Genomic DNA, 20896 nt, shown 5'->3' with positions numbered 1-20896 from the left:
ATACAGATGCTCCATTTGTTACAAAGAGCACTTAGGAGTAGACATCATGCTCTGATTCATTAGGACCAAATGTGTTCAGATTTTTTCCCCCAAGTTCAGCTGTAGGTTTCTGTGAAATTACACGCACAATGTTTTGTCCGTAATAGCTCTCCCATTTCTCCCAAGTTATGGTGCTTCCACCAAATTTCTCTTCCCCCTGCTGCTACCATGTAGTAACGTAAAAGGGCCACCGAGCCTTCTCAATGGAAACAAGCTATGTGGATCACTTCTTCAAGATCACACGTTTTTGCACCCTGTTGTAATTGTGATAGCCCCTTGCCTATTCTTGCTCAGACTTCAAAGAAAGCAAAACCTATGCAGTAGCTGGGCATATATGGGCGCAAGACAGAGATAATCTCTTATACCGAGCTTGGAAGTTGTTGCCAAAACGTCAGCTGGTTATGTTCCTCTTTGCCATCCTCTGTTATTGACAGGTAGCATTAATTTGTATTGACAGAATCTCCAAGTCAATTTTATGCCAGTCTTATTGTAAAGTACTGTATTTTTCAGTTTATAAGACGCACTTTCCGCCCCCCCAAAGTGGGTGGAAATGTCTGTGCATCTTATAGAGCTAATGTTGCCGAAGGCCCCCCCACCCGCCAGCCCCCACCCTTTGCCTCCCAGCAGTTTGCCTCCTTGCAGCAAACAGGAAACAGCCTAGTCAGCTTCAGCACAGCCTGATTTAGCATGAGCAGCTAATTGGTGGTTGGATCAGCCTCCCATAATATCACCCATCAGCTGTTCCAGGCTGCGGGAATCACTGCTGCCCATTACCGCCGCTGCCCATTGCCGCCTATCACCTCCTCCTCACGCCCCATTTTTGGCCTCCGTACGTCCCATTTTCGGCCCATTCCAGGCAGCGGGGATCGAATGGCAACAACGATCAGTGGCGATAGGTGGCAGTGATCCCCGCTGCCTGGAATGGGCTGAAAATGGGACGTGTGGAGCCCAAAAACGGGACATGCAGAGGCCATAAATGGGGTGCGTGAAGGTGGCGATGGGCGGCAGCGATCCCCGCAACCTGGAACAGCTGATGGGCGATATTCTGGGAGGCCAATCCAACCGCCAATCAGCTGCTCATGCTAAATCAGGCTGTGCTGAAGCTGACCAGGCTGTTTGCTGTTTGCTGCAAGGAGGCAAATTGCTGAGAGACAGAGGCAGGATTTTTTTTTTCTTGTTTTCCTCCTCTAAATCTAATGTGCGTCCTATAGTCTGGAGCATCTTATAGTCTGAAAAATACGGTATATTGCCAGTCATCTTTGGAGTTTAAATGCATAGATCAGCATGACAGACCTAGAAAAAGGGTGTAGTCCTGCTTATGTGAAAGATGCAGCTAATAAATGGCCCTTTACTAATGATAAATTTTCATTATCTATTTCCAGAGAAAGCAGAGTTTTGGAGGCAATTCCTGTATCTGTTTCAAAAAGGAAAACATAGCTTCTATTACAGGAAGAACTACCACTCTGTAACAATGGGATAACTAATCAGCATTTTCTTTACTTTCAAGATTTAGTTTTTTAGCCATATCTAACCACCAAGACTACCCATCATTTGAAAAGATAAAGAAAAATGTGTGTGTGTGTGTGTGTGTGTGTGTGTGTGTGTGTGTGTGTGTGTGTATGAGAGACAGACAGAGACAGAGACAGAGATGCAATTTGCCTTACCTGTATATGCCTAAGGAGGTATTGAGCTGGAGCCAAACCTGTTACTGATGTAAATGCTTAAAAGTACCAATTACTTTTACTGCTTCTTGTGTTTTAATTGTTTTTGTAATTTTTCAATTTTTTTTCATAAACTGTCTTGTGAGCTATCTGGGGAAAAGGGTAAGATGCAAATATAAATTACTCAAGGCATGAGCTTTGTACTTCAAAATAAAAGTTGCCATTTTTAACACATTAAAAAAACTTTCCATACATGGACATATTTTATAATATATTCAAAAATGCGACTTAAGGTAAACATCCAACTTATTCAGCCCTGCATCTTTTTTCCTATTTTCTTCTTTCAGACAAACACAGGTTGCTCCTATGTGTTGGAGTACATATTATCCAAAGCCTGTCCATGATGGCTGGACAAGATAGAAAATCCTAGGAATAAAACTCCAACACCACTAAATTAAATAATAATTGGCAGCTTCTTTCTAAGATCAGATTCATCTCTATTCTCTCTCTCTGATGGAAGAGTTGGTGTAGATGTTGTTACTCTGAAAAATGTACAGAAATTTAACGGCAGTATCTTAAAGACTGAAATGGCTATAAAATATAATCTGTCATGAGTATGAAAGCAGTCCGTTTTGGGGAAGACATTCCCATAACAAAGAGAAGCAATTGTATCAAGTGTGCGAATGAAATGATCTTCAGTTCCCACAAAGAGGGGAGATCCATCTGACCTGTCAATTTTTGTTCAAACCCTGCATTCATTTGGTATTTCTCTTCTTCCACAGCTGCTATGGGACAACACATTCAGCCAAGAACATTCTTGAAGACATCAGCAACATGTTCAATGACCTAGCTGAGCAGCTGGATGCCATGTTGGACTGAGCACCAGCTTCTCGGCATGCATTATTATAGGTTCACGCTTCTAACTTGACATATATAACAGATGGACAACCTCTGAGATATGTCTCACAAGTACTTCTAGTTTCTCCTCCCTGCACTTTAGTATCTTGCTTACTCATCACGTTTTGCTGGATAGAGGCTCCCAGATCTTCACTTCCAGCTGGAAACCACCCCAAATAGCTACTTATGCTCTGGTGCTTCCTAGCGCTTTGACACAAGAGGAAGCAAGCACTCCAATGCAGTTTGACTTGGTTTCTACCTATATACACCAGAGCAACTTATGAACTGATGGTGTACACCACACTGCAGTTACAAAGAGGCAGAAGTATCTCTACTCAGGCTAATTGTGGAATAAGATGATCAGTGTCACTGTGAGCTTCTCCTCAAAAGGTCTCCTCCTGCCACATAGATCTACATTTCTTCTCAAGACGAACTCATTCTTTGTTCTTGGGTTTTGTCATTTCAATAGTAGAAACATTGTGTCAGTTTCTTCAGATATAGTGGTCCACTGGTTAGTTGGGAGCTTGCAGAACAAGGCAAATCCCTGAGGCCTTTTCAGCTTATCAATACAAGAAAACACTCTGTAACCAGTGGGCTTAAATCTCCTTCCTGTTCAAAAAGTACATGCCATAGCCCGTGGGTCACACAAAAAATTTGCACACAACATTTCAAAGCAAGGTTTTGGGAAGAACTGAAAGTTACTTGACCTCTCCCAAATCCTTTGGACTTATGCAATGCATGGGACCGGAAGACCAGAGAGCAGAGAAGAGGTTTGTCTTCCATTTTTCTCCCGTTCAGTAGGCTCTGTGGGAAAAATGTCAACTAGTTTAGCAAACCCACTAGTGAAGGGGTCCCCAACCCCCAGTCCGTGGCCCGGCACCGGACCACAACATGCCAGCAACCGGTCCACGCAAACAAGTGAAGCCCCTTCAGCAGGATATAGGCAGCATGCAAAACCATGCCCTCAAGTCCATGAAAGAACCTTTTCTCCATGGAACTGGTCCCTGGTGGCCAAAAGGTTGGGGGGGCCGCTGCCCTAGTGATAATGATTATAAAAATATGCTAACATGTCGACTTGAGTTTCTATTGTAGCCATATTAAGTGACTTTTTTCACTTACGGTGTTGTTCTCTGCAGGGAACAAAACACTTTTGACAGCTAATTAGAGCCATTGCCTTTTTAGGGAAATGAAAAATGGCAGAATTTGGGCTCCAAATGTTTGCAAAACTGTTCCTCTTAGTCCTTTCTCCCCAGCTCAAAGAGTGCCTACAAGCTTATTATTAAACCCACGGACAAGAATCTAGAAGACAAGAGCCAAGCTATGGCTTTGTTACCTTATTGCACTTCAGAAAAGATGATCTTCTTTGAAGTGAGAGAAGGGAGAAGTTGCACACAAATTCTGTTTATAAGCTACAAATAGACTATAGCCAAGATTTTCTTTAAAATTATGCCTGCAACTATGACAGTGCCCTTCCCCTTTTGAAGGTTTCTGCTGTCTTAAAGGGTTTACCAGGAGGGTAAGGGCTCCCTTCATTGCTAGGAAGCCCTCTGCTGATGGAACCCAGAAAGCACAATTTTTTATTTTCTCAGCAATGAATCATGAAATGCAAGTGCTGATTTCTTAGAAATAAAAGGGGGGAAGGAAAGTAGTAAATAGGACCGGCAAGACAAAGGAGCCTTTTAGCAGTTCTTTGCCGTAGGTCTAGTTTCTCTTCATGTTTGACTCTTTTTATCCAGTGTCAAGTGGATTAGTCAGCCTTTGGTTGATGACTAGAAGTGTAAGAATAATAGCTGCAACAGTGGCACTTTTCAAAAAGGATCTCTATAAAACTTTTTTTTTTCTAAATAGATTATACATTTCACACTTTACTGACTGGCAGAGCTCATTTTCCCCCCCACTGTTGATAAAACTGTAAAAAAAATTAAAGATATGTATATATTTTTAAAATGTGGGTTTGTTATATATTTACTAATCAAAGATCTGTTGTATTTTCTGGGTGGAACCACATTACTGTCTGAGCCGCTAGGAGGCAGTAAAATGCTATTCTTTCTCCTTATGACTGAGAATTCTGTTTGTTTTTTATTTGCTCTTTCAAAGAATGCTTATTTTTTAAAGAACTAGTAGTTTATTTTAAAGATATTGTATGCTGTGTAAATTATGTATGGATGCAGCTGAGTCTAACCAGCCTTGGAGTAGGGGAATTACTTCATGAGAACATCTGACAGTTGTGAAAAGTTTAAATCTTGTTAAATGTTAATCATGGCTTATTGTTTTCCACTAACACACCTTACAATTTGATGGTATTAAATAGTGGAAATAATTTTCTCTTTTGATGGCCTTGCCTGGCTAGTTGGGTCTCCTTTTTTGCTTTCAGATGAATTGACTGTGTGAATATATTATTAGCTTTAGCAGATAGAGTTTAAGGGCCTTTACAAGTTTTCTTTGGCGACCATAAACCATGACTGCTGACTTTACAATTCAGGTACAATGTAAATATACAAATTCTCAGGTCTCCGTGTGTAAAACATTTGAAAAGGAGCTGCCAAAGAGAATAGACCCTTCTTACTCAGCATGTTAACAGAATAACAGACTTGGAAGGTACATTGGAGGTAACAGTAACAGAGTTGGAAGGGACCTTGGAGGTCATCTAGTCCAACCCCCTGCTCACACATGACACCCTATTTCAAACAAATAGCTGTCGAATCTCTTCTTAAAAACTTCCAGGATTGGAGCATCCATAACTTCTGGAGGCAAGTTGTTCCACTGATTAATTGTTCTAATTGTCAGGAAATTTCTCCTTAGTTCTAGGTTGCTTCTCCCCTTGATTAGTTTCCATCCTTTGCTTCTTGTCCTGCCCTCAGGTGCTTTGGAGAATAGATTGACTTCCTCTTCTTTGTGGCAACCCCTGAGATATTGGAACACTGCTATCATGTCACCCCAGATCTTCTTTTCACCAGACAAACCCAACTCCTGCAACCATTCTTCATGTTTTAGCCTTCAGCCCCTAATCATCTTTGTTGCTCTTTTCTGCATCCTTTCCAGAGACTCTATATCTTTTACATAATATGGCGACCAAAACTTGATGCAGTATTCTAAGTGTGGTCTTACTAAGGCTTTATCATTTTAAAGAAATTCATGCACCTTTCTCTACGTGATGAAAGGCTGGCATACCACATCAGACCTCCCAGTCCACTGCTAATAATGGCAACTGTTCTATTAGCCACGTTGTGAGGTCTTTTCACTCCAAATCTCATTAATAATGTTATTTTGATTTAAAAGGTTGTTAGTGGGAAGAGGAGAACAACAAACCTAGCCAGTTGTCACTTAACCACATCACAAATAAGTCAATCCCTCCAAAGAATCAACCTTAGAAATATATAGGTCTCTAGTTGAAAATATGTTCCCTGAAATTCAATGGAACTTATTCTTAGGTTAGCATATCTTCTGTAGCTATCACTAAGTCTCTGGTTCATGTCTTACTTTATCTGGGGACTAATTAATCTCTTCCTCTACAACATACTTTGCAGATCTGTGTTATATTAGGGAGCATACTTGAAGAGGTTAAGATGAATACCAAGCCTCATAAAACTGCTTTCTCCACAATATAAACTCTTTGTATTTTCCCACTCCTGAGAGCAAGAGCTCTTCAGCCATATATGTTGTCAGTCTGCACAAAATGGTGCTCTGATAAGCAAGTGGTGTGACCTACAATGAAGTCTATCCAGTTTGTTCTCCAAAGAAGACAATTTGAAAAGAAAAAAAAAACATTACTGTATCAAAGACAATCATTTATTACCATTCATATCAGGTGCTCTTGGTTTCTTTATACAATTTACAAGTTTTAATACAAATCTATTTTTACATCCATCCCAAAAATCTTAAATATAAAATGTACACCATTTAAAAACAAACTGTTAAGTGAAATTCATTCCTAAGGCGATGCCCCACACTTTTCTGAAGCCCCGTCTGACTAAAGGCAGCAAGTTCTTCAGGAGACCGCCATGAAAAAGGCTTTTCAATCATGGTTTAATTCATGGTACCACGAAGGAGAGACGAGAGTAGGAAAGTAGGAGGAGAAAAGTCATTTTCAGCTTTCAGAGAGAGAAAAATAATAATAATAGGAAGCACCTTCTCTAGGAGACTTGGTTTTCATCCACTGTTATATGTTAAAATGGTCTAAGAGGTTTTTTTTTAAACCTGTTGGGGGAATCCTTATTCCATCAGCAAAGGAACCCCTCCCTTTCTCCACATTCTGACATTTTAACCTGGGATTGAGCAGGTTTCTCAACCTCAAAAAGGATTCAGATCCTGGACAGCCTTGTAGCTTGTTAATAAAATGGTTGTGTAAACCAGAATACATATTCCAAACCTCATTATTCTTAGAAAATCCAGATAATAATAAATTGAGAAAAGGACAGGCTTCAACTATATGTGAACAGCAGCAAAGTTGAACAAGAAATGTCTAGGCAGTAAACTATTTAGAAATGTAATAATAAGTTACTGATCACTTTCCCAGACCAAATCAATTAGAGATCACAAATCAATAAACTCTGCTTGTTGTATGTGGAGGACCATAGATCAAGTTTCTAAAAATCTTCCAGCTAGAAAACCTTTTATTTTTTTTTTCAGAAAAGTGTCCCAATACTGTCAGGCATCAATCTGTGATTATTACCTGGCAAAGCTGAATACCATTTTGCCCACTATGGAAAGATATTGTCCCCTCAGAGCATCGTGGGATTAGCCACAATCAATCAGTAATTTTAAATACGGCAGTGAGAAATGAATTGGGATTGTCTCACCCATATCTATGGCAGTTGGGTGTGTTACACTGCAGCTCAAAAATCTGACCAAAAAAAGTTTTTAATTTAAGCATCTCCCACCGTGTATGTTATGTCTGGGACAGTCTTAATATGGAACATATAATATAGCCTTAAGGAGAATAATCTGAAGAAGTGAAAAGTGATAGCAGAACGTAGTTGCACTAGCATTCTGCTTAGAGAAAATTACCTACCATAGCTAAATTGGCCTTTACGAAAAGAGACAGGTGTAGGGGTATGCAGGTTCCCACCAGAAAAATCTCTTTTCTGGGGGACAGACTTTGGAATGAGGTATTTTGTGTTTGTAAGTTCACTAACTCGAGCTTCTGCTCAAATATGCTTTGAAGTATAGGCAAGGACAACATTCAGCTAAAGACCACTCTCTGCTGGGCCTGACAAGTGACCATCCAGCCCATGGACTTGAGGCAGGAAGAGATACAGCCAGCGTTACCTGCCTTCACTCATTCAAAGCAGCTGGAGACTGTTGCCTGCAAATGTGCTCTCATAGAAGGAAATACAAACTCCTGCCACAGCTCTGCTTCAGGCAACTTTGTGGGACACTTTGACTTCCATGTTTACAGGATCACATGGATTCTTGTGGCTCCCCAGTCCTTGGGTGTGCGTGTGAGAGAGACATTACCACACATACCCCAATCTAACCAACTAGTATGGAGCGTTAAGAAAATATGGCACCTGGCCAAGCTTAGAAACCCACAAACTAACTTTCCCCATCAATGTTCTCAGCATATGGATGAAAGGCCTGGCTTGCTAGTTAGGGATAACAGACGTCACATCCCAGGGGAATTTTAATTTGAGAGCCTGTCTGCAAGTCACTTGCATCCAAGTCTCTCCAATACTTTACTTCAGCCGTGGTTTGTTCCTTTCTCTTACAAAGGGCAGTCTCATCACTATATTAGGAGAGGCAAACGTTGCCACAGCAACTGCAGCTCGGGGCTTCTTTGGGCCTTCCCTGCAGGCCCTAGCAGGACAGGAAAGCCAGACACGCTTGAACAGAAGCAACCAACAGGAGGGAGGTCACCAAGTGACAAATTAAAGATTCAAATCATGGAGTCTGAAAAAGTTATCACAGACAATTTCCTGCTCTTAGATCCATGTCAACCCGAGGGATTCCAAGAAGCATCACTGGAGGAGGTCCTAAAATAAATAATGGCAAGGACAGCTGTCTGTGTGTCATTGTCCCAATGTCAACCCTTTGCCTGGACCCCTGCTGACCTTTCAGTCAGACTATAGAGGGATTCCTGTGTGAGGCTGTTGCTCTCCCTCTCTGCTAAGTGACAAGGCTGGGCACAAAAGGGACATGCAGCCCTCTAGGGCAACCTGAAGGGATTAAAAAGGAGAATTCATGCCCAGCTTAGTTTCAAATTGCAGCTTCTGTCTCTTCTGGTAACGCACCCGAACCCTACAAAAAGGGGGGAAAAATAAACAAATGAAGAAATGAAAACAGGAAGTAGTGCTGTTCCTACAATCTAAGTTACCCTGAACCTTGCTCAAAGATTTTTTTATATATATACATATACATACATTCACATGATTTGATGCAGCTGTTTTTAAGCTCTTTGGAAAGTTATCAGAAATTTCTCAAGTTAACATAGGCTTTTCTGCAAGAGCAGCTTCCCCTTGGTAAATCTCCTGTGATACAAGGACTGATCTAGGAAAAAGCTACCACGCAAGCTTGTTTGGAAAGTTCAGTAAAGGAAGTCAGCAGTGAAGAGCAGCAACTTAGCCCATTAGTTAAAAAAAACAAACCTAGGTGCACTAACAGTTCTGTCTGAACTGCATACACAGCACAATTTGGAGGCTCTCTGACCTGAGTATCTCTTTTTTAATAAGCCTTCTTTGATAACTGGAAAGAAAATGATTTCCAATTATATCATGGTGACCTGCAGAATACTTCCACGTTGCACATTTGTCAAAGGGTGCCTTGAATTCTTGGCCTCCTCTGTGGGCCTCTCTCCATGCCATGGGTTAATGCTTCTTTCCTTTCATAGCCGTTTTGCCCCTAATCCTTGCCAATGTATTCCTGACGTTCCAAAGGCTCCAGTTTGACAATGAGACAAGATTACCATTGTACAATAAGTAACTCTGCACCTGGTGGCACAGTGGTTAGAATGCAGTACTGCAGGCAAACTCTGCCCACAGCCTGGAGTTCCATCCTGATGGAGCTCAAGGTTGACTCAGCCTTCCATCCTCCCAGTAAAATGAGGGCCCAGATTGTTGGGGTCAATGTGCTGACTCTGTAAACTGCTTAGAGAGAGCTGTAAAGCATATAAGTCTAAGTGCTATTGCCAGTGCTATGGCTAAATAGCACAAAATTATTCTCCCTTTGAAGAGGGATGAGTAGGAGAAGGACAATAATGATATTTTCTTTTTGCAAGATAGGAGTTTTTCTTTTTAACAAGAGAAACAAAGAGCGAGGGGGAAATGGGAGGTGAGAATACCATGCAGGCTTTAAGGCTATTGCTTAAAAGAGCAGTGCTAGTTTGAACTAGCAGGACACACTTCATTTGCAGTCCAGGTTTGCAACACACATGTTCTGGCCTGCTCTAGGCACACTGTGGGCAACAGCCACCCATCTTCAACCTTCACCAAAATGGCTTTCATTTTGTGCATATAAATAGGTCTATTTGGTGATGTCATGGTATATGGGAATGACTTTGTGAGGCAAGGCAAAAAAGCAACTTAGCTCACAGCATGAATGTGGGCAGGGCGAGAGGTTCACAAGAGACCATCCCTAACTTCTTGGGGATGTGGAGAAAGATATATTTTTAGACTTGCAAGATACTGTTAAAGAAACGTGACAATCAAGTAGAATTAGCTCATCTAGCCATGTTTCCTGTCTGGTCTACCTCGCAAGGCTGAAAGGTTTCTATGCATGATGGGATGTTTGTTATCATTTTGTATGAAGGTGCTGCACAAGCCAGTAGCCATAAGGAGGTGTCAACATGGGGGGGGGGGGGGGGCTCTCTTGCACATCACTCATTCTTTGGACAAAGGGATGCTGTTTCTCTATTTCTCATCAATCTAACGTAAGGAGGACAGAGGTACCACCCTACCTGCTTTAACAAATTCCAAGGCTTATTATATATACAAAATACCTGAAGTACTAGAAATGCTAAGAAAGGCTGGGTTACTTAGTGAGTTACTCTTACCTGATTTCGTGGAGTTTGACAGTCTCATTGATTATCACCACAAGGACAAGAGAGAGCAAACCCAGCAGCCAGGAGGCCATGGGAATGTCATCCATTTGGTAAGTCACAGGAGACTCAAGATTCACCCACAGTTTCAAGTCCAGGAAGGTCTGAACAATCTGGCCCAGCAACCTGTAATATAAGGAAACGATCCGTGAGCAACATCATTCCTGGAAGGGAGATGCTATCTTCTCCCAAATGTGGCTTCTGGCAGAAGAGAACGCATAGTGGAACATACAGAAGCAGGAAGGAAACCTTGGTGCTGAATTTTAATAAGAGCCAGTGGGATCCACCTCATATAGGGGCAACCTGTGAACCTCAAGGTGCTGCTGAAGTGCAGATACCAGTGTTCTTCACCTCCAGATTGGATGGCTGGAGTTGTTGAGAATTGTATTTTACAGTATCTGAAGACCCACAGGTTGCCATTCGTGACACATCCACAAAGAAACCTGCAAGATGATGGTGCAGGCCAGGAGTTCTTAACCTAGGGACTAGAGAGCCCTGAGGTGTTCATGGATAGATTCAGGAGGGTCTGTGAATTTGGCTGGGAAAGCATTATATTCCCTGACTATTAATTAAATTTTACTTTTTCATTTAATAAAGAATGTAGACAACAAAGCAACATGTGGCTTCTAGACTGCAAAGATATGAATTTCAATAAATCTCACTACCTAAAATTATTTAAATTATTTTTGATACATATATTGAGCATATATTGACTGCTTTTGTTATAGAATCTGTGTCTTTTATGCACTTAAATATATTGTTTCTGGGAATACATCTGTAGGTTTCACCAGATAAGATTAAGAATTTCTGGTCTAGACCATAAAATACCTTAAAAGTGCCAAGGTTAAGGAAATGATTAGGAATCTGAAAGGAGACACAGAAAATTGGGGCATTCCAGAAACACATATCCATAAAATGACCGAAATGTGATGCTGTTTCCCAGTCAAAAATATATATATAGAATACATCAAAGAGAGTACTTAGGTGATAAAGGAGTACTGGTTAAAAACAAAACCAACTTGTTTAAAAAGGCTGACTAGATTCAGCTGCAGTTTCTAAGAATTAGGAAAAGAGACTCACACAACCACTACTGTCAGAGTCCACCAGAAGTTAGTGAAGGGGCTTTTCTTCCACAGTGGTTTGGTACGATGGACATGGGTGACTGATATAAACACTGCAAAGAAAAACCAACTTGTTTTTTATTTGCAGCTTTGCAGCAGGTAGGCCAAAATCTACCCAACCGCATATTTTATGCAGGCAAGACCATTCATTACCACAATATGAAGTAAGGACTAAAAACTGCTTACCAATGTGTAAGACAATCATTCCAGCTGTAAATTTCTGGGCTAGGAGAAGAACATTGGAGAAAGTTCCAAACCAATCTGGGGGACGTTCTGCTCCACTAGGGGGGGAAAATGGATGGATCAATGTTAAAGGCATAAACACGCTTCCTGTAAAGGGATGGATCAGGAAGAGGCCTTATGAGTAATCTGTAGGGTTCTGCAATTCAAATTAGAAACCTTCTTTTATTGGATTAACTGGTCAACAACAGATGGTCATGGACATAGCATTTTAATAAGGCAATTGGTAACCAAGAACTTCCTGAAAGGAAAATGTGTCCATATATGTGTGTATGAATGAAAGTGAGTGAGTGAAGGAAAAGGCCTTGGCAAAATTATAACACCTATATATACTTTATCAACCATGATAACGATCAAATGTGAGGAAGGTACCTTCTAGAGTAAATTATGGCATCAATAACTTCTTGAAAATTACAGATTTAAATCTGAGGTGATCTCAGAAATTCAGAAAGAGCAGAGGTGAATTAACATAACCAGTATCTAGAAGCTAAGAATTTAATTTTTTGCCCACATGCTTAGCCACACAGCCTGGAAAAAGCATCTATTCTATGACTCATCACACTTCTATTTTTTTTTTTATCTCTGTGAAAAAAATATTGTAGACTATGCCAACTTGGAACAAAATATTAAAAGACGACAAGCTAAACATTGCATATACCTACAGCACAATGCTTCCAGCTGCTACATTTGGGAACTTCAAGAGATCGCTAAAGCCTACCTTTGCAGCACAAGGGAGAAGCAGCCTGTGACATTCACGCTGAAGGCAGATGAGTTGAAGTTTGCACAGTAATCTTGCAGCAAGTAGCCAAAACAAGCCAAGCAGGAACAGATGGTGAGGCTGAACTTCAACAGGAAGCAGAAGAGGAAGTAATGCTGAGTCTACAAACATTGCCAAGAAGACCAGTGTTATGTGGGGAAGATGACTCAAACACTCTCCCTGCACTATCCGAGTTGCAATTGCAAAAGAGCCAAATTACCAGATGCACCACTATACAATTGGGTTGCTACTTAAAATAAACTGGATTGTCATAGGGGCCATATGGCTGTTGTTGCTACTGATGATCTGTGGTTAGGGAAGGATAAAATTAGCCATTTCCTACTGATTTGGAGGAAAAGCATTGCTGACTTCTTATGTGGCTTTCTCAATGGTATAGAGTCCAGAATATTCAGTTATTTCTCAGTTACTGAGAAGAGCCCTTGAAAATCAACCACAGAGATTAGATGTGAACTTCTAACAAACATACTGAGAAAATTGTTACCACGGCAATAAAGTCCTCTGAAGTTTAAAAAAAAAAAAGCATTTGAAACCATCAGTATCCACAGACCGACCAGGTTCAAAAACAGTCCTTCCAAGCTTGATTCAACATCACCAGCATACTCTCCAAATCCCAGAGTTCCAAGCTAAGCCCTCACATTCTCATAGGCAGAAGCTCATGATGTTTGGTACTATGGACATTTTATGATATAGTACAGTTTAAAAGTATTGTATTGTTTGAGTCAGCAGCACAGAAATTTAATAAATAATTGGATTTAGATCTGTCTGATGCAAAAGAAGAAAGAAAATTTGTTTAGTCCCAGCCAGAAATCTAAGAGAATTCTCTTGCATAAGCTGGAGCTTGGTCAATAAGGCATCTATTGGAAAGGAAGGCGGGATCATTTATAAGCAACTGGCTAGAACATTAACCCTTTGTAAAGTTTTTTTGTACTCCAAGCAAATAAGACATCCAATTGAAACATTGCCTTACCTTTTTAGGAATGAAGATCAAGTTTTTCCCAGTAGCCATTGACATAATGGAACTATGAGGGGGCTTTCCCAAAAGCGACACACTTGAAAAAATAATGAGGTAATTAATGTGAAAGATAGTCTAGAACATTAGAATGCAACAAGCACATGAAGCTGTCGGACATCTTGTCAGACTCACCCCAAGAACAACAGAGATGTCAGCCCAAGTTCAGTTCTTTATTTGCTCACACCAAAAGACAGAATCTTGCCAGGCTAAACCTTTACTATTCTCACCCCAGCAGATATTCTCTGGGAGATTCTTGCGAATGGCAATCTTAACTCTCTGTCTTTGACCCAGCGTGGGACAGTGTTGCCACATGTTTTGCCCCCTTCCTGAGAATGGGTTCCCTCCTTCCTGGGAAACTGTAATCCATCATACCACCTCCTCCTTTGTAGGCATCCTCCATCTACTTCTACACTGGAAGTAAATAAAAGTTTTTGTGATCAGGAGTCACAATTTATTTTTAAATATTATCGGTAGCTAGGGACAACGAGAATTAGATCAATAACATCATGACACAGAGGTGGGTTTCAGCAGGTTCTGACCAATTCTGGAGAACCGGTAGCGGAAATTTTGAGTAGTTCGGAGAACTGGTAGTAAAAATTCTGACTGGCCCTACCCCCATCTATTCTCTGCCTCCCAAATCCCAGCTGATCGGGAGGAAATGGGGATTTTGCAGTATCCTTCCCCTGCCATGCCCACCAAGCCACACCCACCAAGCCACGCCACGCCCACCAAGTCATACCCACAGAACCGGTAGTAAAAGAAATTGAAACCCACCACTGCCGTAACATTACAAACATAGTATAACCAACTTCTGTGGAAGATAGTAGCTTCAGGAGATTTGTGGTTTAAGATATTGTAACTCACTGAAAAGTTGCCACAGCTTCCCATCCATAATCAGCAGGAAATTATTCAACCAACGTTTACAATTTTTCCTTTGCGTTTCAGTGGTGCTGTCCAGAGGACCACCAAACTGAGGCTTACAGTAGTTTTAGGTTGCCCATCCCTGGTCTACAATGACAGAGGCAATCAACAAAATCGGTTCAAATGTATCAATTTATGTTCTGCAAAGACGTGCAATATTTGCCCACTGTGTCGTCCACTGAGAACTCCCTCATATTATAGACCTCTAGCACTGATAATGTTACCTAGTTTGGGTAATGAAATGTCTGCAAGAAAACAACCGAGCTCAGAGACCATCAAAGACCTCCTCCTTTCAACCCTGAGCTACAAATATGATCCTTTATTAGAAAATAGCTGCTGTGTGGAAATTGCTCTAGTAGCCTTAATAGGGTGGCTAGAACATGAAAATCAAATCCAGCATTCCATATCTTAACTTTGCCCTTCTTAACGTAGGAAAGGAAATCACTACCTGAAAATATGGAGGGGAGGGTTATTACAGAGAGCTTACCTTAGCAATGGGTAGCAGAAGCACGAAAGCCACAATATGTCAGTGGTACTGAGAATGGGAGGCAGTTGTGCCAGGCAAGACAAGAACTACATACAACAAAGCAAAAGGCATCATCAGAAGCAAAGCTGGAAATCGAGGAATCAACAAAACATCAAGGACATCTAGAAGAAATGTATAATGAAGATCTGACTATCTCTGAGGGTTTCAAAATCGACTTTGATTTATTTTTAAAAGAAAAATAACTTATTTATTTTATAGAGAAATATTAGCGGCATACTGTATACCCCATAGTGACATACTGTAGCTCTGCTTGAAAAACCTCAGAATTATGCCTGTGTAAAACACTTACAGGAAAACTCACAGAGACCATGAGGAATTTAGATACGACATCTGCTTACTGGATATACACGCATCCATTTGTTGCTGTGCTTCATTCCCCCTAAAACGTAATTGCTAAAATCTATTACCTCCAAAGTACTCTCTACATTTCTTTCATTTCCCTAACATTTATTTTGGGAAAAAAAATTAGGAAATAACAAATTAGATTGGATTAAAGCAATCTAAGACTGAATTCTTCAGATAAATAATGTCTAGTATTGGGATCTCTGGGAGGCTACATTTTTCTACCAACATGCTTTTTCTGCTTCATGAAATTGTTTAGGATAATTCACCTGAATGATGACCAGAGTCAGCTGACACTGCAGGAGAAAAAGGAAGCACTTCCGTATGCCATAGGTTGCATGGCGGGCCTAAAGCGAACACATGTTTAGGATATTATTAATGTATGAGCAAACCAGCAAATCTATTACCTACATCAGAGGCTGAATATTATTCGGTAGGTTAAATAACAATAACAGATAATATTTTTATTAGGAAGCATAAGATAATATTTTTATTAGGAAGCAATTTTTCAGAGCAAATACTTTCCAAAAAGGTATGGAGGAAGGCGATTAATACAATAAATTAATCTACTTTTAATTAATCAAAATTAAACAAATCAAATGAGTTTTCACAAAAAATGCAAACCTTTCAAATGCTTTCTCAGAATTCAAAATAATTTAAAGAAATGAACCATTAAATTTCTTAACCTACCGAATAATATTCAGACATCACTTTACATTAGTAGTAAAAGGAAGCATACCAGAAATTTACCTAGATTGATTTGAAGTAGAATACTTATGTCTAATTTAACCTAGAAGCTAGAAGAGATATATTAATAAGTTATGATCATAATTAAGATGCGAGTTTGATGGATGTCACAATGGTACCTTCTACCCTCTTGAAAGAAAAGTGGGCTTACTTGCTCTATAAGTCTGATGATCCCAATTGTTTCTTCAGGACAAATAGACAAGGAGCAGGATAAGCTATTCAGCTGGCCAGAGAGCTGAAGAGGCGTGAGCTCATCAGAAATATGGGTCAGGTTTGCGCTGGTAGCATAACCAAAGGTCTCCCAGGAGCATCGAGAGGGATAGAGAGGATCCAGTGCTATGCTATATATGTAATATGACATAAGGAAGATTAATGCAACAGGGGAAAAGCCAGAAATAATGAAATAAAAAGTGATCTAAAATAATACAATGCTGGTTGTAAACAAACAATGAAAATTGTAGATTATATGTTAGTGCTTAATCAAGATGACCATTATCGTTGACAACTAATCAGGATGTCTACACACCACTTCCAGAATCTGAGGGTATGATTTCCAGTGTAAGTTCATTGAAAAAATGTGTCCCAGCTGCCACTGCCTTACACCTCAACTCTCCACTATACATTTATTTATTTAGCATATGGCATCTACAGAGGTCATGCAATCACTGATATACCAATTTAAAGCATCAGCAAATATACATATGTATAGGATGCATGGACAATATAATATAGGAGACAATGTATTAAATTAAGATAAAACCGTAATAAGATCATCATACTATGGAGCCACAGAATTGCAATGGGACAGATGTTATAATTCGATACCTAAAGAATCTAAGGGGTATGAACTGTAGACTACTCCATGACGGTATACCCCCGGCAACATTCTGTCTTAACAGAGTGGCTAAAAATCTATTTACCCGTCAACCAAACTGGATATTACATCTCTCACAGTTAAAAACTAGAGGCAGCAATTAGACTACAATAGTTCTTTTAAGAATTCACTGACAAAGATATTGGACCCCAGATCCATATTTGGCAATTAAACATAGAAGGCTTAAGTAGAAATAAATGCAAGTACCTAAGAAGACTGGCTTAGATTTTAGAAGATAATAGACTAGATGTTATAACACTACAAGAGACTAATTTGGCTGATGAGGAATAGATTAAAGCTCGAGGGAAGATCCTGGAAGACCAAATTGTAGTTGACTTAATATGTCATATCCATGGCTCATTAATGTATCTTCTATACATCGGTATAAAAGATGGTTTGGATTTTCAGTTCAGAATCTCTTTACCTGATAACTGAATGGAAGTACATTTGCTGTTGACTTTAAGAGAAATGTAATGCCCAGCCTACAAGACCACAAAAAATGGGTTAAGTGGCTAGGAAAGGAAAAATCAATTTAGTGCTAAAACTAAACTAAAGTTTGTGATCTTACGCTGCTCTGGGAAAAGTTAGATTTGGGGGTTATAGTTGCCCACTCCTGAATCAGACCACACACACGATTGTCTTCTATTATTGGTTGCAAGGGAGAACATGCAACTTGTAGTTTCAAAGGCATGAAATGCACTCTGAGACAAAGCAAAGAAAAAAGGTAATTTTTAAGGCTCAGGATTGTTTTGCACAGACTGAGCAATGGAAAACAGCAGAGAAGTCATCCCAAAGGCAACAAATCAGGAATGAGGTCATATATTTCTCAAAATCAGAAGATTAAATCCTGAAGGCTGCTGCTTTCTTTGCCTTACCTGATATCACTCTGAAGGAAAAGGCAATTGTTGCGCAAGTTGGCAGAGCTACCCAGGCAGCAAGTGACTTCCCCATACTCCTGCATGATCTTGATCATCTCGCACATGGCTGGCAAGAGAAAAGGAAAAAATGAACTTACCCCAAGGACACCCTCTAACTTTCTTTGTTTTGACTAATTTTTATTTTTACAAAGAAATACTGAAATATTATAAAGAAAAGAAAAAAGAGAAAAGAACAAATGCAGAAAAGAATAGAGTTAAAGAAATTTTTTTTAAAAGTTACAGATGGGACTTCCACCCTTCTTTACAACGGTTGCAAGCAAACTCATTATCTCTCCTCCTGCACCTTACAATAATCCCTCCTGCCACTTACTCAATTTTTTTTTCAATTGTCAAATCTAGAAATCACCATTTCACTTTTTAAAAATTTCAGCAAAAAGTCTATAAAAGGTTTCCTTCTGTCTTTTAAAGAAGTACGTATTGTCCTGATAGAAAATTCAGTTTTGCTAACAATGCCATCTCTACTATCTCTTCCATTCCTTCATTGTGGGTATTTCGGTATTTCTCCCTCTTTGTGCATATAATAATCTTCCTGCGGTTACCATATATGAAACCAGTCTTCCATAAGTCTTTCTTAAACGACTATCCATAAGTCCCAATAAAGAGAGTTCTTGTTTCACCCTCTAGCTTTTTGTAGGGCCTTTCAATCTGAGCAACAAAGAATCCAGCCAGCCTGACCCTCACTTACTTTCTGGGGTGGAATCTGTAAACAGAGGAACGAGCAAAGGCACGTTGTCAATGTTCTGCAGGTGGGGTCTCACCTGGTGGATTCCCCGGGGTAGTTTGGCCTAAAATAAACGAAGCAAACAAGCAAAAGAAAGATAACTTATTAGGACCCATAGTCCTATAGTCAGATGCTCTGCGGATCCATGTAAGAAAGCCACTGTCTGCTCTTATCAATCGAGATGTCCCAAACTTAGTGCAATATAATGCAGTTCTAACATCCAGTAACATAGGAACTGAAAACCAGATCAAGTTGGTATCTCTTGCAAAAAGACTCAAGTGATTCAACTTATATTTCCTTCCTTCTTTCCTTTCCTTCCTTCCTTCCTTCCTCTTCCACTTTTATTATTTTTAATAAATAACTCAAGGTGGTGAGCACATCTAATATTCCTTCCTCCTCCTATTTTCCCCACAACAATAACCCTGTGAGATGAGTTGGGCGGAGAGTGTGTGACTGGCCCAAGGTCACCCATCCGGCTTTCATGGCTAAGGCGGGACTAGAACTCACAGTTTCCCAGTTTCTAGCCTGGTGCTTTAACCACTAGACCAAATTGGGTCTTAATAAATATTTGGTACATTAATGAGGTTCCTTGCTAATAAAGTATTTAATGAATGAGGTTTTTGAGTCTTTGCTAATAAAATATTTTCTTTACATAAATTACGAAGTTCTATATCCATTTTTCCTAGATTCTGGCCTTGTCAACCCTTTGACGTAATCCAAACAGGAAACCAAATACTAATACTACTGAATACTTACTATAACAGTAAGATTATAGTAAAAGGCTCTTGCAAGTCTGAAAGGATTTATCTCCTTCCCTGCTTTTACTTTCCATAGACCGAGGGAGGGCCCCTTCTGAGATGCTTACTCTACCCCCATTCATGAGGACTTCACAGAAAACAATTACTGGAAATAATGAGAATTTACTGCAGATATATTCATGTGTATATGTGAATAACTGAAATTAATTTTCAAGACTGAGATAGCTAATTATTTTTCTCTAAGCCACTGAAATAACTTTTATTCTCCTTTTTCAAGACATAATTTTCAGGAGGGAAAAAAAACACCTCCTTTGCTGCAGTCTCTGGAAATCCTCCAAAAGTTGAAGTACAGTGATGTTGCACTGTAATTTCTAATGTGACAAAAAGGAATATGAGATATCATTAACTATATTGTTAAATACAGAAGGAGCCGCTGTATTAATTGCACTGGATTAAAATTTAATTAAGTCAGTCCAATATAGCTTTTTGTCTTTGCCCTGCCTACTTTGTCTTGACTCTACATTCAGAGTTCTTAGTGCCAAAAAAGTTGCACAGCTACATTCTGCAGCCAGTAGGCATCACTTCCTTGCATCAGATGATTATATCCTTTGAACTGCATTGGTACACCTGGGTTTCTGCTATTAGCATAGTCTATAAATGGTGTCATAATGAACTCTAATCTCCCATTATATATGCTAATACATCCATGAGAATTTGAGGAAGCAAACTGTTAGATTAGGTAACATGCAAATAAATATACATATCACTTTAAGTCAAGCTAAATTAAGCAGAGCTTTCTTCTCGATACCTTCCCACCTTCCTCCCTACTTATTAAGCATGAGATTATGCAAGCATCCAAAGCTGCAACTGCTGAGTTGCAATTGCTGAGAATCTATTCTGGCCAGGAAGGAAATGTCAACTGTACCCTGTTACAGTCCTCCAGGAAACTGGGGATGTCACTGTCTGTTGGCTGGAAGCTAATGAGATCCGAGTGGCCTTCCTCCTCCATCAACAGAATCCCCTCCGCATCTTCTCGGGAGACTGAGGACAGAGAAGACAACAATGTGAAAATAGAAGACTGCTATAGCAGCTCTTCATGAATCTTAATGTCGGGCATTCCCTCCCCAATATTTCCCCACAAGGCACTGTGACAGCCCAGAAGTGCAAATTCTGATTTTCTGTGTTACATCAGCTGACAAATCCCACTCAACATTCCTAAAATAAAAGGTGTCTTAAATAACTCATCTTAGTCAGTGTCAAAAGCATGA

General features: G+C 39.9%; 2 protein-coding genes across 12 annotated transcripts in view; one reads left to right on the top strand and one right to left on the bottom strand.

Annotated features, from left to right (window-relative positions):
• The window catches only part of CASKIN2 (CASK interacting protein 2), a 110460-nt gene extending 105538 nt beyond the window's left edge, over nucleotides 1–4922 (top strand). For all 4 annotated transcript variants that reach the window (XM_087887180.1, XM_087887179.1, XM_060691042.2 and 1 more), the window contains one exon: nucleotides 2483–4922. In XM_087887180.1, coding sequence (XP_087743306.1) covers nucleotides 2483–2579 — 97 coding nt within the window. In that variant the 3' untranslated portion in view covers nucleotides 2580–4922. The remainder of the gene's footprint in view (nucleotides 1–2482) is intronic.
• Nucleotides 4923–6364: 1442 nt separating this feature from the next.
• The window catches only part of TMEM94 (transmembrane protein 94), a 71026-nt gene continuing 56494 nt past the window's right edge, over nucleotides 6365–20896 (bottom strand). For 5 of the 8 annotated variants that reach the window (XM_087887181.1, XM_034408669.3, XM_034408670.3 and 2 more), the window contains 12 exons: nucleotides 20554–20669; nucleotides 18835–18934; nucleotides 18087–18195; nucleotides 16489–16678; nucleotides 15860–15937; nucleotides 15189–15274; nucleotides 13736–13817; nucleotides 12709–12869; nucleotides 11937–12031; nucleotides 11710–11803; nucleotides 10585–10755; nucleotides 6365–8834 (listed from right to left, as the gene is read on the bottom strand). In XM_087887181.1, coding sequence (XP_087743307.1) covers nucleotides 8762–8834; nucleotides 10585–10755; nucleotides 11710–11803; nucleotides 11937–12031; nucleotides 12709–12869; nucleotides 13736–13817; nucleotides 15189–15274; nucleotides 15860–15937; nucleotides 16489–16678; nucleotides 18087–18195; nucleotides 18835–18934; nucleotides 20554–20669 — 1355 coding nt within the window. In that variant the 3' untranslated portion in view covers nucleotides 6365–8761. The remainder of the gene's footprint in view (nucleotides 8835–10584; nucleotides 10756–11709; nucleotides 11804–11936; nucleotides 12032–12708; nucleotides 12870–13735; nucleotides 13818–15188; nucleotides 15275–15859; nucleotides 15938–16488; nucleotides 16679–18086; nucleotides 18196–18834; nucleotides 18935–20553; nucleotides 20670–20896) is intronic. The other 3 variants (XR_015732476.1, XR_015732477.1, XR_015732475.1) reach the window with 1 other exon arrangement.

This window comes from Pantherophis guttatus, chromosome 2, assembly GCF_059756535.1.
Source record: "Pantherophis guttatus breed Tessera chromosome 2, ASM5975653v1, whole genome shotgun sequence".
NCBI lineage: Eukaryota > Metazoa > Chordata > Lepidosauria > Squamata > Colubridae > Pantherophis > Pantherophis guttatus.
Note: the sequence above shows the minus strand (reverse complement) of the source record. Positions and strands in the feature narration are given on the sequence as shown.